General features: G+C 43.8%; 1 protein-coding gene across 5 annotated transcripts in view; it reads left to right on the forward strand.

The window, feature by feature from the left end:
• Positions 1-18,759, forward strand: part of sema6e (sema domain, transmembrane domain (TM), and cytoplasmic domain, (semaphorin) 6E) — an 80,233-nt gene that overhangs the window by 32,379 nt on the left and 29,095 nt on the right. For 3 of the 5 annotated variants that reach the window (XM_047044284.1, XM_047044279.1, XM_047044299.1), the window contains 2 exons: positions 1,845-2,012; positions 18,068-18,269. In XM_047044284.1, the coding sequence (XP_046900240.1) occupies positions 18,128-18,269 (142 nt within the window). In that variant the 5' untranslated portion in view covers positions 1,845-2,012; positions 18,068-18,127. Of the gene's footprint in view, positions 1-1,844; positions 2,024-18,067; positions 18,270-18,759 lie in introns of all 5 variants that reach the window. The other 2 variants (XM_047044291.1, XM_047044302.1) reach the window with 2 other exon arrangements.

Here is an 18,759-nt window from a genome sequence, read left to right on the forward strand (position 1 = left end):
AGATATTCCATGTCATGCTCTGAAAAACAACCTAGCAAAACAATGAAACCCCTTGCTTACGCTGTTAGCTTTTACATTGCAGAGACATGGGGTTCATTGTGCACTATTTAGCCAAGTCCGCTGACTTTAATTTATCTAACCTCTGTGCCAGTGACTGCTGATATAGCTAGCTTTGTATGGTTGTTGTTGTTGAGCATCCTAGTGATGATGCTTTAAAACGTCTGTGGTCTGCCATAATTAACTACTGTGGTCTCCAGCTTGTAAAATTAGAACAGGGAAACGAGTGAGATAGGTTGTTTGTAATGGACCCTATAGTGGTCTATGGTCTTCAACAACTCCTACCAGATGACATCACTCACTATTCAGTATTTGGCTATTTCCCTTGGTTGTGTCCCTGTGAAATTCCCATAAAGGGCTTGAACAGCTTTTGACTTCTCCACACAGGATTAGTCACTATGAGCCCCTATGCCAATGCACCCATGCACGACAAGTTAATGTGGAGAACGCAGAGGTGGTTATGGGTTTATAGACCCATCATGAGTTCATGACACCCTCATTGGTAGCTTATGACTCAGCCTGAGTTCCCAGCAGCTGTACTCAGCTGCCTGGTTCCAGGGGGTTCTAGAAAAACACCCTTGTCTCTTGTGTCAAGTTAGTCAGTGAGTGGGACATGCATTTGCAATAGCTCAGGATGTATCGGATGTATCGGATTGCTCTGTGGTTACAACCATGAAATCTGTGTCCATTTTTTGGGGGTATGCTCATTTCTGTGTGCAAGTGTGTGCTGTAGGAGAGGATCTTGCTAAACATCATCCATTGACCACTTGCCATTTGTCACCAGTGGTCGTTAGACAGCCAGTCATAAAAGTGCTGGCTTTGCGGGAATGGATTAGAGACAGAATCATCTATCATGCGCTCTCATCAGCATAAGGCTGGTTTTATAGGGAGGTTGTTAAAAGGATGACAATACAGTTGGGGAACTGGGACGGTGATAGAGTAGCTGCAGTTTAAACCCCTGATGGATAGTGAAAATGAGTCAAGAGTAAATTAGTTTGTGGGTTTTGAAAAGAGCTCCAGGGACTTTTCTTTATTATTTTTTTTTTACAAATCTGCAAAGGTGTCCTTAACAGTTAAGTTCCCCAAAAGAACATCCGAGTTGTAAGCAACAACAACCTTGAACTACTGGAACAGCTATGCAACTTTTGTAATAACAAACAGCAAGAACTCCAAGTACCTTATTTGTTTGTAAAGAACTTTAGCAGGGGTTGATGCCTGTATTGAGTTTCCATACTAGGATGAAATGTAGTTTGTGCACAATACAAGATATTTTCCACACTTCAAGAAATATATTCTTACAGACTTTCCCTGCTCCTTACTTAGCCATTTCAAACTTCTACCCCTGCTGAGCCCCATCACATCTGGTTCTATTTACAGACCCTCCGCTTGTGTTAGCCGCGATGTTATGACAGTAAAGGGACAGAGAAGATTGTGCTAAAAGGATGTTTGCTACACACACTCAAATCAAATCAAATCAAATTTATTTGTATAGCCCTTTTTACACGCAAGCATGTCACAGAGGGCTTCACATGCGCCCATAGAACTGCCCCTCAACCAACCTAAACCCTCAAGGAAGACAAGGAAACACACTCACGCACACACACTGCGCTCTGTCGGTCACTGGTCAGTGGCCTGGGTATCCTTGCGTTAAAAGACCTGGGGTTACTGGCCAGTGTGTGTGTGTGTAGCACAGCTGTGCTTTGAGGCTTTGCGTCCTGTCGTTCTACACACTGAGCCAACACTGTTGCAGCTCACTCACGTTTTCTTCTCTCTGGTTACCCTCACAGGACGTTTTGCTGAGTTGTGTAAAATTGAGGTGGGGGGGGGTTGACCCCCAGGCCCTTCAGCAGCACAGCTGGCCCCCAACACCCTTGCTCTGTCCCCTTGGAATTCTACTGTGGTTGCTCGAAGGAACAGAAGATTCTGCCAGTCAGCCGTCTTTACTGACCAAACAAGTGAGTACACTGTACGTTAACAAACTCCTCCTTTTATTACACAGTAAGTGACTTTCAAACTGTCATTGTGGTACATTCAAAGGAGAATTTGGATAAGACACAGGCTCATTATGATGTTATGGATAGTAAAACCAGTGAATTCCTCTTTATCTAGTCATGGACTTCCATTTGATACATTTTATGAAGGGTGTCAAACACATGCTGAATCATACAGTTTCACAGGGGCATTCCAGAGGTTAGCAATGGGTCCAACTCTTGAGGACTGAATTAGCTACAGTAATGGATGATCAGCATAAGAGACACTTGTGTCACTTGTTTTTGTTGTAATGGCCTTTTCGGATAATGCCCCATAGCTGATTGGGTAACTCGTATCTGTATCAACAAGAGTGTTTTCCACAGGGGAATAGCACTCTTCAGAGCTCTCAGTCAGTGCTTACCGTACCAACACGAGCCTTGTGACAGACACATTTTATATAACAACACTGCTTTTTTTCGTCCACGTCACGATGTACATTCCCCTGTGCCCTAATTTGCTGTCATTCTGTCGGCATGGGGATGAACATTGAACACCTCTATTCATGCACCTTATTAAGCATTACCTTTGTACTGTCATCCCTCCTCTGGCTGGGTATGTGTACGTACACCCCTGGCCATTGTGGGGCCATTGTGTGTCAAAGTGAATTCAAGCCAGCTAGTTACATTGTATGTTGTTGGCAGAAGGAGAGAATCAATCTGGTTAGGGTATGAAGGATGTGTATAAAGGGGGATGTGTGGTCGGTGTGCCAAGTTGGATTGGGTCACAACCATTTTCTCCTTTTCATTGCGGCCACCACAAAGACATCTGAAAGGGTCTGAAAATGGGGAATAACTGCAATCAAAGCAGGCACATGGGCATGAAACATGATCAGACTGGTACCTTGAATGGAGAAATTGTCATGGGGAAATGTCTGGGAGTGTGTTTGTTTGTGCGCACACAAGAAGGACATGAGTCTCACATTTCTTGGATATCTTGTCACCCACTCCCCCAACAAAAGGCCCTGTCTCCCTCCCTCTGTCGTGAAATACTGGGAGAAGTGTGTGCAATTCTATTCATATCTTACATACATTACTGCAAACCTTGTTGTTGCACTACCTCTCAAGTAACATACAAAAACATGAGCTTGTTTCTTCCGTGCTCTGCTTTCGTGATGTCCGATCTGCCTGGATCTATTCCTCTGCCCCAAACACGTTTGTCTGGCATAAATGCATTTTTGTATATCATTGAGTATCCATATTAAATCTTTGATTAAACTACGCGTTTAATCACGTATACTGTTGTATGTGGTCTGACTCAGATGGAAGAACACTGGTCCAACTTTCACTTTGGTGAATATACTGCCAGTTGACCCAGAAATGTCTTTCAACAGTCTGCCATTGACCTCGGTTCTGAACTCTAGCTGCCCTCTCACTTCATTTCCAGGGCTCATGCCTCTCAGTGTCTGCTAGTGTCTTTATTTTCTCCTTTCTCCATCCCTCCTTCCTTCCTTGTTCCCGGAGCCGCTTTTCTCAATGTTAAACGAGGGCATGGCCACACTCGGATGTTCTGTGACAAATTGGCAAAGGAGAAGAGGCAGATGGCGACTGGGAAGGGGACTGGTTGTCACGCCGTTTGCGGCGGTGACATGAATTGATCTCTCCACTGAGCCGCCACACATGCTCCGCTTGTGTAATCCTGACTCCCTAACCCCCTGTGTGTACACTCACACACACTCACACACATTTCCCTTATACCCTGTTTCCGTGCCCATTACTACCAATGATGTGTGCAGCGGAGTGGCCTTCAAACTGTCAAACCCTCACTGCTCCGCTCCCCCCAGAGAAGCATCAAGGGATGGGTAAAGATTTCACAGAGATGGCACCCCAGACTAATGACAGACCTAGGGGACTTAACAATAAAGGAATAGCCTAGCTGGGCTGCAGTGCACCTTGCATGTCATGAAACATCATGTTTACAGAGCTGCCACAGCCAGAATGACAAGGGTTAGCAGCTTTAGGTCAAAGTCCCAGTTGACCCTATTTATAAAGTTTTTCCGGGAACACCGAAACATGATTCATAGTGTGGTTTAGCTCTACGGTAAGCATGCAGATTCTTCTACTCGCATGGGCAAGAAAAACCTAACTTGTTCTTCAATATTTTTGCAAGCAGATGCAGCATTTGTGTGTGCTAAGACTCTGCCTTGAAAGTAATTCTCCAATGTTAAGCGATCAAATTCGTCCCCCCAATTCCTTGAGCCATGGATGCATAGATGGGATAATTACAGGCTTTGGGACCTTTCACCCTGAACGTGCCGGAATAACTTTCCCACGTTGTCTTAATATTCTGTGGACACACTGAATTAAGTCCCGGATATCAATCCACGGACGTGATGCATCCTGTAAAACACCCCAGGTTCTGAGGTATCATCTGCCTTGGAGGAACCCTAAGTTCCCCACCCTCGAAAAATCACCAGGTCATCTGAGAACTGGGAAACAGAATGAAGGAGATACTGTAAATCAAAGAACAGAAGAGCCCTAACTGCAGAATATTTGAATTTGATCTTCCACAGACCCCATCTCCCTATGAATGAATGGAAAGATTGTTTGTTTACATTTCAGTTTATGGGTAACTTTGAGTGAACATGAAACCATCTACAAATCAAATGCATCTTAATCTATTTTCATTGAAAGCGTAAAAGGTAAGGGATTCGATTTTAAAACTTCCTTGGACAGTTAAACATCCTCCCCAGTAACATTACACAGTGTGAAATATTTGATGGGTTGTCCACACAATTGTAGACACTCCAGGGTGTTGGGATGGAGCCAAACCTCACACACACACACTTGCACGTGCACGCAATAGCTGTGAAGAGAAAATCAGTACTCCCTCTACGATAACAGCTCATCCACTGTCAGCACAAACAGTCTGCAGGCATCACTCCCCCGTAACCTGGATTCTTCTGGTGTTGACAGATTCACAGAAACCCTCAAAAGATTCTGTGAAAGAAAAGCTGCAGCAAGGTCTGAATAAATCATCCCCCCAAATAGGAAAGCAATGCATCTAAAACCACAGAACGAGTTCTACAAAGTCAACAACCAGGCTGGTTATAAGGAGCCTGTCTGACCTGGCCTCTCTCTTTTCTTGCTGACTGCTAGGATGAAGATCAGAATCAGGAAAACGACTCTGGTTCAATGATTGTGGTCGACACCACAATTTTTTTTTGTTTAAACAAAAAATTCTAGACAATCTAAGAATGCGTGCTTAAAATTATTTTCACTAAATAAATATGTCACATTGGACGTGGACATTGTTCAGCCCCTGCAAAGGTAATTGAGGGAAGATTAAGCAGGAACTGTAAATGGATGCACATAATTTCGCCTTCAACACTGTAGTGTTCAAGGAAGTACTTTGTCTAGCATTAATGTAATGTTTGTTTGAGCCACTATTGCAAACATTTTATAAAATCAATCACCATTAAGTTAATATTTACTAATTGAAGCTATGTCACTCTTACCCTTCAAATGAGGCTTGAACAAATTTAAATGTATCTACTTGGACAGTTGGCTGTCGCCCAATATAGCAACTTGAGTTTTAATAGAATTTAATTTTTTGGGCTTTTGGCTGTTTGTACTTGTCATCTTGACTTTGCCCCATGTCTGTGTCCACCAAGGTGAACACACAGTGTTAAACATTAAAACCTTGCACTGTCCTTGTAGTACTGGGGAAAATGGATAGATTTGGATGGGGAATTTGGACTGTATTAGACCAGTGTGTTTAAGTCAGTCTCACAACTCAAGGCAAGTGGCTGTAGGTAAAGCCTTTGCAATTATATTGATGCTCAGTCATTACATTGGTCATATAAGCAGACAGTTATGAACTAACTTGTATTTTAATTTAATCCTGGCTGCATCTAATAGTCAGAGAATAAGCTATGGCTCACATCAGCTATGGCTTCTAAGCCCCAGCCTGGAGGACAGAATGTGCTCCATCACTGAGACCGCTGATTAAACGGCTGCGTCTCACGGTCAGGGCAGCAGTGGCATATGGCCGGAACTTAAGCACACACAAAAAGACATCTGCATTGTCAATCCTGGGAACCAAGGAAAATCAAAAAGATTTAACGTGGATGTCCACACCGAAAGCCAAAAACCATGAGCATGGCTAATTTTAGATTGTACATGGACATAATGGAAAGTGCTCTTTAACACAGTCATTGCCACTTTAGTAAGCTATTAGTTGTTTAACTTGCTCAGTACTCAGGTTTAGCTCCTTCAAAATCAGATTTAGATTTGGTTTCAGATCAACTCGGACTTGGTCAGTCTCTTTTGATGTGAATGGAATATGGAATGGGTCCTCCAATCACAATGAATAGGGGTCCATGTATCAATTGATCCCCTAAAGATTTTAAGATGAAAAGTGAAAAGGAAGGTGTATACAGTATTTTAAGTGTTAGAACAGTTTTTTCTACCAGAGTTATTGTAATGGTTATTTTACTGTAGTCTTTCATGTTCAGTGTTTAATGAACTTTCCAATCGGTTTCAAGGGAATATTGCTGTAATAATTTTGGAATGAATTACAATCACAATCATTTGATTAGATCTTTGTCAGACCTTAATTAACTGACATTTGAAAACCAGAATATTTAGTTATTTTATTTTGGTGTTATTTAGATAGATGTTCAGTCATATCTCAGTTCTGGCTTAGTCTTTTTGAATGCTTCCACATTGGTTATCTCTATGCATTGATACAGTTTATAAGGTGTCACTACCTACTGGATGTGCTTCAACACAAAATTGTCTTAATTTAAGTTTACAGTAGCTCATTTCATTTTAAATTTTTTTTAAGATTCGTTGGAAAACCAAATGCATTCTACCCATGGGCAAGGATGGTCTTTCTATATGCTTAAATGTTATGTTAAGGTAATGTCAGAAAGGTCACCCAATCCTGTAGTTATCCCACTAGCCTCAGGCCTAGTGAGGTACTCCCATCAACCTTTTCACCCCATACTTTGATTGTTCATGTCTAATTCTAGACAAAAGAATTGCCTTCCCCCTACAGTATGCTATGCAGGACCAGCGCCACCTGCAATTGAGGCTCAATCCAATTGCCACTCCACAAGACCTTTCCTAGGAGGAAGAAAATGGCAATTGAACGTCAAGGTCACAACGACAACATTGTGGGATTTCTCGAGAGGGTTGAAAGCCGTCCTCCAAGTGAGCAAATAAGGCTGCTTGGTAGATGAGGTCCAGGAATAGTTTGACAAACCATATCACCCTGAGACAAATTAAAATGTCACTGGCCCTGTACTCTTCTGTTCTCACATTTCCTTCTACATTCAATGATAAGCCAGCACCGATGTGAGTGGCTGCCAGCACACACAGTATGTCACCTGCTGTGCAGTTAGAAGAGGAAAGAGGTAACAGGAGACCTGGCCAGACACAATCACCCTAGTATCGATCGGACCAGACGTCCAGACGACTGTGTTCTAGCTGTGATGGAGACGAGCAGGTCTGTGGCCGTCTGACACTGTCACTGAAAGTGCCTCTGATTAACTTGATATAGCACAAGAAGCAACGTACGAGAAGATACACATACAGACTTGGTCTAGCAGATATGGCACTGTTCAAAGTGACACCCTAATCACTCATGCACTCATGCATATCTGTCCCTTTCATCAGATAGACACACACACACACCAATACAGTCATGCATCCATTTGTCGCACAAAGATGTTCCCGTGACGCAGACAGGAAACACACAACCTTTCAAACTCTCACACAAACGCAGAAACGACCCTGCTTCATGTCGCAGCAAACACAAGAGTAATGGCCTCTGGTCTCTTCTTGCACACAGACTAATGAGAATCTCAAAGCCGACAAGCGGAGTGCATTTATCATGCCCTCACACTTAATGACACCGCTATCCAGGCCCAACAGCACACACACATCCCAATCTAACCTGTTATAGACAAACATGGTTGTCTCCCCTCTGTCCTATGTGAGTGGAAGAATGAGTGGGAGGTAGTGAGTTTGTGGGTGAACTTTGCATGGAAACAACAAGATATTTTTAGTTTGTCTCCCTTGTCCTTTTCTCTGTCCATCTTTCAAGCCGGTCCTCCCCGTGCGGAATTGTCTAGTCTTGATTCCATCATTCTCTTTGGGCCTACCACGTTACACTGCTAAATTCAGGACATCAAATGCAGATGAGCGGAACACATTGACACCAGCACGGCGGGAGACTCGACAGATAAATACTACATGGGGCTGCTTTGATCCACAGGGGAGACTGTTGTTTTCTTTGGAACACCGCAGAGCTGTATTCCGTGGCTCTCACCTTGTTTCAAACCTTGAAGAAATGCTTGTAAAGAATATAATGTTGGCTCTATCACAAAGAAACAATGTAGTAGCCAGCGAAATATGACTTCATTTTCAGAGTGGTTATTGAAAACCGCAGTGCATCTGTTTATGCGAGTGTGGCGATGCAATGATATATTTCCTGTTTAAGGTTAGGCTTTTTATATGGTTGGCCCATCAGCTGATGTCAATCAAAACACCCTCTCCCTTTTTCCCGGTAGCATTCTAAACACAATGGCATTTGTGCCATTGTTATAATACTTGAGTAATAAGTAAGATCCATTGTGGCTTGAAGAAGGAGAAAATGAATTCAGCTCCATTTAAACAGACTCTAGGATCTCTTATGGTCTCTCAAATTTAATTTATTGGATGTTTTGGCATTTAGTGAATGACAAATATGGTTGGATTAATTGACTCACTGTTTGGCAAGCAGCTTATCAATACCCCCCCCCCCCCCCATATCTTATCAACAAGTCTTAACAACATTCACTGTAGTTGCCAGCAGACCTGACAGACTGCAGCAGCATGGTGGAATTGATTGTGCAGCTGATTCCAGACCAGTGAGCCGTCGAGACGTCACCCTCAACTCATTTACAACGACCGTCTCGCCAACCGCTCAGTGTTCTGTCCCTAGGCCAAACACCGCCGTCAGATCCACCAACACCAGCATTTGATGGTACTTCATACTGACACAATGCAGCCTTCAGCAGGCTGTGAAGAGACACACTTCTCGTTCTTTGCACTAGCCGCCGATGGCCATTCGCATTCAATGAGGGAAAGGGATATACCCACAGCAATAAGATGGGATAAATGGAGCCGAAAGCCTCCAGGGCATTTATGATGCCTCAAGACTAGGTCATCAGCTTGAGACAGTGCAAATGATGATGTTGGGGCCCTAGGCCCCTGAGGAGCATCACGCTCAAGGGCAGAGATGCCCTGATACCCCTGTTTAATGACTCCTTTCCTCGGGCATCTAGTGTGGGCTGATGCTGCATTGAAATGTAGGAATGGGGGTCTTGATGAGGAAGGTGTTTGATAATGGGGTGCATGTTCAGGAACAGGACTGTTTGTCCTATAGACAATGATGAAGCGTTTAATCTCCGTAGGAACAGTCAGGCAGATAGGCATGATAATACCATTACCCTCAAGGAGCGTTCTCCCTGAGAACCTCCACTCTTCTTCTGATTTATATTCCCCTTCATCAGCATCGACTCCTTAGATTGGAAAAATCATTCATTTATAAAACCGGGGCTGCCATTTTGTGCTCAGAACATACAATGTCACACACATTATCCTCTCTTACCCACACCCCTTCTCTTTCTTATTATCTTCTTGGGTAATGTGACAAGGATAGATCAGGGCAGAGACTGCTGTGTGATTGCATCTGCTAAACAGGGATAAAAAGCAACAGATAGAATTTCTCTGCTTTTCACTTTTTGTTGATCAACTCTAAGCTGCTTCATCTCTTTGTTTTGCATGTATGTAGGTCCTTGAGAACCAGCTGGAAGTTTACATTTAGTCATTTAGCAGACGCTCTTATCCAGAGCAATAAGTACAGGGACATTTTCCCTGAGGCAAGAAGGGTGAAGTACCTTGTCCAAGGACACAATGTCATTTGGAACGGCCGGGAATCGAACCGACAACCTTCTGATTAATCGCTCGGCTCCCTAACCGCTCAGCCATCTGACCCCCAGAGTTAGCATATGACAATTGCATACAATTCCACATGTCTCTTGAATCAGAAGAATACCCACAAACTTGGATTGTTAGATTTGATTATTGAACTATTTGACCTAATGAAATATCGTTATTTTCAGCCGGGCAAAAAGCAGCAGAGATGAGTAAATATGTATTTGATGCATCATCCCTCATTCCTTGTAAAACGGACTTAAACCACACTTCGGAGCACTGTGCAAATCCAAATCCACTTTTAATCAGAAGGGTACAAAATGTCTGCCACATGGATAATTCATACAGATCGTCTGCCATTTTTGAACGAGGAGAGTTCGAAGTACAAACGGTGCGCAGAGCTAATTGGTGCCTCGGGAGGTTCCATTTGCTGGAAAGTTATGGAGATGGAGATCAAAGAGCTTCTTTGTTAATATAGATGGTTCACTCCCTTATTGTGTGCAACCTCCACAGCGGAGACACATGCAAAAGCACCAAGAAAGGATCATAAAGACTGTCCTCAGTTGAAGCACCCTTCAGGGTCATGAAGTTTCCATTGCTGCATGTTTTTATACACCTTTTCATTCTGTTGACCATGCTTCTGTTGTATTAGGGTAATCTTAATCTCCTTGTGAGATCATGCCTGTTTAGATTTGAGTATTTCCCCTGGTTGTCTCAATTCAAATTATCACCCTGGTTTCAATCAATGTTTTTGTATGCCAGCTGTTCCAGGTGATGGTTTACACCATCTGACAAGGGTTCTAAACCCCTGAGTCCAAGGTTGGAGTCCGTTCATCCTTTTATCTTTTACTGTCTGCCATTGACATCATTATGGTAGTCTCTCTCGTCATCCTAGCTCACTGCTTTTGATTGACAGGCTTTCCCTATGAAGTGTGTTTATTTTGGGTGATTGCTACTCTCTGCATTGGCAGCAAAACCAGGGTTTGCCATGCCCAGTCAGAATGCCATCCACAGAGCCTAATCAGTAATCAGAGCAGTATTATTAGGTGGTTCCGCAGCACACACACACACAGGCACAGATGAATACACCCACAGACACTCACTCACTCTTTCTCACACACACACACACACACACCCCTCACTGTCTCACACACACACTCTCCCCCTCACTGTCTCACACACCCGGCCTCCCATGGAGCCCAAATTTAATCAACGAAAAGCATTCAAGCCGTTTACCTTGATGTTCCCTCACACCATCAGCTTGTTTCCCCTCCAAGGGACATTTTAGCAGTGGAGCCGGCCATCTTTAACCCCTGCTGTATGGTACCTGTGATCCGGGGCAGTGTCTGGGGCCACCTTCCCCTTTGGTGATGTTAAAGAGTCACTGGAGGATTCTGATGGAACTGATGAGCTGTGACAGCGAGGCTTGTTCACCCTCCTCTTCCTCTCCCCTTTGTTCTTTCCCTCTGTCTGTGGTTGCAGTGCGTTTTATCTTCCCAGTAGTGTGGGGAATATCTTTTTCTGGCTGCTCTCGTCTGTCCTCTCCAACCCCGGGGGGGGGGAGGTTCTGGGAAAATGAAGACAAGTTCCAGCAACATCACAGTCTACATGGTGTGTGTGTGGGGCTAGGTGCTGTCTCTGCACCTATTGTTTTAGCTGTCAGATGAAGAAATACTGCAAATGAGATTCATATATTTCATATTTCTATGCTTGGCACATATTTCCATGCCAAATGTTTCATGTTTAAGGAAGTCTCCTTTTATGTTAAACATGACATATTGAGATCTGAGGCATGTGCTGTAGTGGTGTAATAAAGTGTCCTTTTTTGAGTCATTCAGATATTCTAAAATAACTTTGTAAAAATGTACAGAACAGTTGCATTCCAACAGCACATTGCAGCCTTTGAAAAACAGCATGTATAACTCTTCCAAAGCTCTAACGGTGAATTTTCTAAGAAGTCACCACTGCACTTATGCCACAATTCGTTCTCCACGGTTAAGAGAGCCAAGCACTTTGCCGCCCACATTTTAAACATCCTTGAGGTAAAGTCAAAGGGGGATGACTCCTGCAGTTGGGTCTGGAGGCTGTCGGTTTGAAGTCCTGAAATAGAAAAGTAAAAATAGAAGCCCACACACACAGACCAACAACAAAAAATAAGCAACACAGACCTCCTCGTTCTCCCACCAAGATCCTACAGCAGCGGACTTGGGGTATCCAATTATGGTGCCCTTGAGGGAATGACAGTGCTTGAGTTTCTGTCAATACAGGTTCAGGTAGTGTTTCTGAAAAACATTTTGAATTATTGATGATGGGGTGATTGAGAGAAGGGGTAGTTAACATTCAGAGTTAGGCATGAAGTGGGGAATTAGGGATGGAGTTGAAGAGGGAGCTTAAACGACATTTTTAGTGCTTTCTTTTAATGAGGTGACCCATGGACACCTCCTTGGAATATGACGCACAGTAATTATTAAAGGACATTGAATTACAGGCCTATCTGAAGATAAAAGTAAATAATTGACAAGAAGCAGACAAATCAAAAGGATACCATTAGAGTGCCCCGATATCTCTTTCACTGATTGGAATTTTTCATCCGAAGTAGACACAAAGACGATGGATGACGCTCTCAGCGTTTTCCCAATCGATCGCAGAACCGCCTCTGTGTCTGTGTCTGGCATAGATCCCTCCCTCTGAAGTCTGGCCAACTAGCCCGTTGTGGCGGGATGCCTTACAGGTTCAGGGCACAACTGGAGACAGCAAAAACACTTTTTTCATACTGTACTGATACTGGACACTGGGAACACAAAACAGCACTGGAGTTTCTACCTTTTCAACAATACATCCCTATTCTGTTGTGTTCGAGTGATCACCATCAATACCTTTTGAAACATCAGTGTTGTCTGTTTTCAGAGCACAGACTGTGGTTTATTTAATTGAATGGGTACTTCCTAGTTATTTTGTTGACTGTATGTGAACTTTATATGAGCCCTGCTTCAGTCTTATGACAATGAGTCAGTGACACAGGGTGAGGCACGATTGAACAGGTTGACAAACAGTGTCTAGTCTGCACAGACTGTTCAATATGGAGGAGGAAGACTGAGGGGACATTGGGTGATGATAAACGTCCGGTCCCGCTGGATGATCCATCAATTTGCTCGAAGTCTGTGTCGGTATGGAGGGTGAAGCATTGTCCTTAGAGGGTGGGATGAGTGGCATTGATGGCAGAGGAGGTCCTGACCTCCACTGCCAGACATTTCTCACTCTGAATGCCATCTTGGCCCTGCTGTCCATGCCACTGCTCAGATAAAGACTATAAGGAAAGATTGTCTGATACGGACACCATCCATTTGACACTCTAATCCCAAACCTCAGGGGCTATTGGGACCATTGATTTTCATTTTCTGCCAGGAGAAAAGGAGCTAGCCGTCACTCCTAGTTGACCCTGCATAGTAAATGACGTCTCAAAATGTTGTCACCGAAGTCCCTCTCTGGTGTTAACTCTGCGGGACCTCTGGAATCCCACCACAATACCCATCACTTCCTCTGACGTGTTTTTATTTGAATTAACAGCCCATTCAGTCTTTTGGCCTCATCCTGATCACCATTTCCTTACTTGATGGGTCAAAGTTACACCACACTAGAAATATCACCCAAGGTTTGACGTACCAAATTGTTGCTCTTGTGAATAAGAAAAGAAGAAAAGATACCGTTCCAAACACTACTTTCTCTGTATTACTGAAGTAGGCTCATCCAAAGGCCTGAAGCCTATAAGATTGGATAGATGTTAGTGAACTTGTAGAGGTGTCTTCATAAGGCGCTTTCATTGGCACTAGGCTTAAAATAAGTTAATTTTGGTGCTACTATAGAGTGAACTCTTGTCAGAAAATCATCCCATATCGAAACCGCCTTCGGGGACTGTTCCTCAATTATTGCCCGGTACTCCTTGATCCCAATTCCAATTTGCCTCTGCAACGTCTGTGTGGTTAGCCGTTGGAAATCTAATTAGCGAAGTTCCCTCCCGTCTAAGGGGGTCGCATGGGGAGTTGGAATGACCGCCGGGCAGAAAAACAGATTCACGAGAAGCATCATCTTCCTGTCTCTTAGAGGACTCTTAGAGGTTTGTCGCTCTCTCTTAGAGTGACAAACCTCTTAAAAACAGGAGTTTGTGTAGACATAGGTAGAATCATAGAACTATGTGCTTTTCATCGTCGTGAGTATGACTCTGAAGGAGAATTGTGAGTGTCACAAAAACTCAGTGAGAGCTGCTCTTTGTGGCTAATTGTTAGCCATGTGAGCTGCATCATGGGACTTAGTTTAGATATTGGCAGTCAGATGTACTGATGATGTGGACTCCAAACTCTAACAAAGACGTCCTTTGTGTTGTCGGGTCACAGAAGATGCGTGTCCCGGGTTTGTTGTCCCCCTGAAGATCTCATGAGGTCTTAGTAGCAGAACATTGGTGAGGTATTGGGGAATCTTGTTTTGCTGAATTGAAAATGAGGCAAGCTTGGAGAGAATTGAGAATCTTGACTATGTATTTGAGTGTTGTCCTGGGTTCTGCATTGTACAAGTGATAAGTTTTTTTTTCTTTAACTAACTTACTCTAGTATTCTGTACTTTCTCAACCTAGGTCCCTTTACTTTACTTGCTGGACTTTCTGGACAAGTTAAACAGATATCACAAAACTATGTTTTGCTCAAATGAGGTGGACTCGCATGCCCTCACACACGATACACAAAATGCAGCCAGCATGTCATCTGGCCACTGTCCCTGCTCATCGCCATTGCAATGGCATGGTTCCCACCCGAGCCCTGGGTGGGTAATGGTCCATGGAGAGCAGAGGCTAATGTGGCTAATCGTGTCTGAAATGACAAGGGAGGCAAGGGACTCGCTCCCTCATTATGTAGGCCAATGTATACCAAGGGTGGGAAAGTGGGTGTTTGGGGGGGGGCTTTCAATTTCTGCAACCACGAACTCAGACCTTGAGTGAGCTCAGGGGCTTCCCAATGCACAGAGGTAGAGAGGTGAAAAGTAGTGGCTATTCCCGAGCTGTCAAAAACAATTTTTGTTTAGCCTTAACCCCAGTTGAAATGCTGGTGTTCATTATAAGAGGTCATAGAACATTAGGAGTTCTATGATTCTGCTTGTGCCTTTATTTAGTTTTGTGTAGCAGGTGTCGACACAACATTTATGTCATTCCCAAAGCAGACAGGTGCATAACGCAGTTGATTGAAGATAAAATTGGAATTTTATGATTTTAATTGTATCTTTTTATGGAATAGTGGTCCCTGGCCAAACTAGGTGGGTCATAAAGATTGACTCATAAAGTTTATGTATCAATGAAAATTGATCCTTTTTAAAGATGATACCATGGCCTCTCCCTCCCCATCCCATAAAGACTCACATTTCCATGTCATTAAGTCTCCTTTTACATCATGAAAGCCTCTAAGACGGCAAGACTGAGGATGTCTCATCAAACTACAGAACCAGCTCTGTTGGCTAATCCAAATGAATGTCAGATAATCAATAGAACTGCCCCAGCGGCCTGCAATCCCTTGCCCTGCAAAGAGGCCCAACTGCCAGTGCCTCACAGATGGCTTAGCAACTCTAGTTCATTAAAAACAAAAGTCTCTGCCCTTCATTCCGAAACACAGGGAAAGAGAGATGTGGGGGGTGGAGGGAGGGAGGGAGAGAGGTAGAGAGGGAGAGAGGGAGAGAGGGAGAGAGGGAGAGAGGGAGAGAGGGAGAGAGGGAGAGGGAGAGAGGGAGAGAGAGATTGTCTGGAACCGGATAAGAAGATGCTTATATGTTATCGACAGCTGTCAGCTCATCGGCTTCTTCTTTCCAGTCACTTTGCAGTGTGCTGTTGATTAATTAAAGAAATACTACAAGCTTTAAATGCCATAAGTGCACTACATCACTCGGATGTTTGCACGGACGGGTGTGGTGTTTGTGTCTAACATATTTTTGGTGGGCAGTTTGAGGCGTGGCAGTTGCCAATGGACTCTGGGTTTGTATTTCCGATCATTTCAGTTATTTAGAATCAATCTCAGTCCCACAGATCGCATCAGATGCTTCATATACAGGGGATGATGTCATGATTCCTGGGGAAATCAAACTGGACAGCTTCTCATTTGGGATTTAGGGCAGACAGCACAAGCCTTCACACTCAGACAATGTGTACAGAACACTCACATCTTTTAAAGAAGCATTGGCATTACCCGTGATTCCCATCCACGCATCATCGACTCACTTGGAAGCATGGAAGAGATCCTTATTTTTTACATGCATCCCCATCATACACGATGCATAACAATTGAGGTTATACAGTACATTTTCACAATGGTATTCTAATTGAGTCGTGACTCTGAACTAAATCCCTACCACCCCTACCTTCTACCGTGAAACCAATTTAAGGACAAGCGACACAGCGTTTTGTTTGCTTTTCAGTACATCACTGTAGTTATCATTTAATCGGATTATGTCATGCAGTTCCTCTTAACAGAGCGTACTCAATACCCACTGCTCGGTGATTTGAAAGCTTTAACAGAGATTCAGAGCCTCGTCCTGTTTGTGTTGTTGTGTGGAAATTGATAAGCGGGAGGTTCAGAACATTGGCTGGTCTTGCGTAAGCTATTTGTGCTAACTATAGTTGTGGTGTTGTGTGTGAGTCATCTTCCGATTCTTCTGGCTGTATGCCACTGGATAAAGTATCCTGTACTCGTCGATACGTCGGTGGCCTCAGTCCGTTCCTTCAGGCGTTGACCACCACGTCTATATGTTTTAATTGTTGCTATATGCATATTTGGATCATAGGTCAAGGAATGTGAGCATCCAGTATACACCATTTGAATCTATTTAGCATATTATTATAACTGCAACTTTGTTAAGATGTTTTCCAGTTTATTTCAAGCATGTATAAAGCAGCAGCAGAAAAGCCCCAGGTTTCACTCGAAGACTTGGATAATGATGGCGAGTAGATGGAGGTCAGATTAGTCATCCATGGCTTTTAGGAAACCTGCTGTTGGCTGTGGCCCAGCAGGAACTTATCCTGTTTGTTCAAGCAAGCAGGTTATCCTTGGAGCTAAAATTCTGTATCGGTGCGTGAGTCTCATCCATCAGCCATAAGGTCCTCTTATATCGCCCAGGCAGGACACGCAAGAGGCTGTAATTCATGAAGTAAACAGGAACAGACACTTCCCCCCCCCCCCCCCTCTTCGATTTATGGCGTATGATCATCGCTCGACCTCATCGCTAAATGCAGCCAATGCCATCTGAATCCGAATGAGAAGCTGTTATCAATATTGATGGCGGTTGCTATCTGTGTTGACTTTGTTTTCAGCGACCATTAAAACTGGACCGCTCGACTCCCCTCGCAAAGTACTTGAACCTGAAATGGCTGAGAAGTAAACCTTAGAGGACACTCCGCCCCTGTTAAGTTGGCTCCAAACACAGGTCACAGCTTTTCAGAATTTTGCTCGAACTAATCCCAGTGCCATCCATCTGTTGCTGTCTTTCACCCCGGTCGCGAAACAGATGTGCTAATTAGCATTTCTAGACAATTCCAGTTTGACGCATAGCTACCTGAGCTATTAATAATTCAGAGCTCCAGGATGCCATACAACCTTTTGACAGAAGAGTTTTTAAAGTCTGATTTATTTATTTAGTTTTGCATCTCCTGTTAAACATTGGTGCTTGAAGACCTCCTTGTCATAGTAGCCAGACTGAGGTGCATTCCCCATTGTGAATAGTGGTTAATTGGGTTAAGTCACCTGTGAAAGGCTGGAGAGTGGGAGCCAATGAGGAAGGTGTGGCGTCAGTGCCCTAGCGCTCTCTCGTTTACATTTACATTTAGTCATTTAGCAGACGCCAGAGCGACTTACAGTAAGTACAGGGACATTCCCCCGAGTAAGACTAACACTATGATTATAATAAATGTGACACCATGACACCTGTGGGCGTCATGATCCTCCATTATGTACATTTTACAGTTTTCTACGTTTCAACTTGTATTCTGCATGTTTCCTGAAATGTACATGCAATTGTTTTATCTCTGATAGGTGGTGCCGTCCCTGCTGCTGGTCATGCACTTTTGGTGAGGCTTGGGAACTCCTGCCAACATGAGGCTGGTAACCGGGTCGCCTCGGCCCCTTTTGGTGGCACTACTGGCTCTCTCCCTCGCTGCCGTATTACCTCAGCTGTCCTGGGGAGCCACACCCTTCCCCCAGGACTTGGAACCAATCAGCATCGTGGGGAGAGAGTGTAAGCGACAGATGTATTGTGTTGCTATCGTTATTTTTTGTCCAGGAGTGGATGCATGGGAGTGGATGCATGGGAGTGTAGACAAGGAATATAGCACCTTTTTTGGTCAGAACATTCTTTGTACTCGTCTTCTGTCAAGAGTACTGCATGTGGGCAGTTGGTTAAAGTATGCTATTATCAAGTTCAGAGTCGAGTCTAAAAGTTACACACTAATAATATTGGACATGAAGACTATTGACTTCAGTGACATTCATTGCACAGTCATTTTGGACCACGTTGAGTACCCATCTGTGGCACCAAATCAATGGGGAGGTCTGCGGAGGAGGTCCTTGTGGTAAATGCACTGGTCCTATAATTGATTTAAGATGTGACTGAGACTATGGCCCCACACACTGTAATTGATCTATCTGGAGGTGTAACATGGCCATTAGCAGAAATAGCCACGCTAATAGTCCTATATGTGGAGCTCCCTCCCAGGTGTAATGAGAGC

Source organism: Hypomesus transpacificus, chromosome 2 (assembly GCF_021917145.1).
Source record: "Hypomesus transpacificus isolate Combined female chromosome 2, fHypTra1, whole genome shotgun sequence".
NCBI classification, from domain to species: domain Eukaryota; kingdom Metazoa; phylum Chordata; class Actinopteri; order Osmeriformes; family Osmeridae; genus Hypomesus; species Hypomesus transpacificus.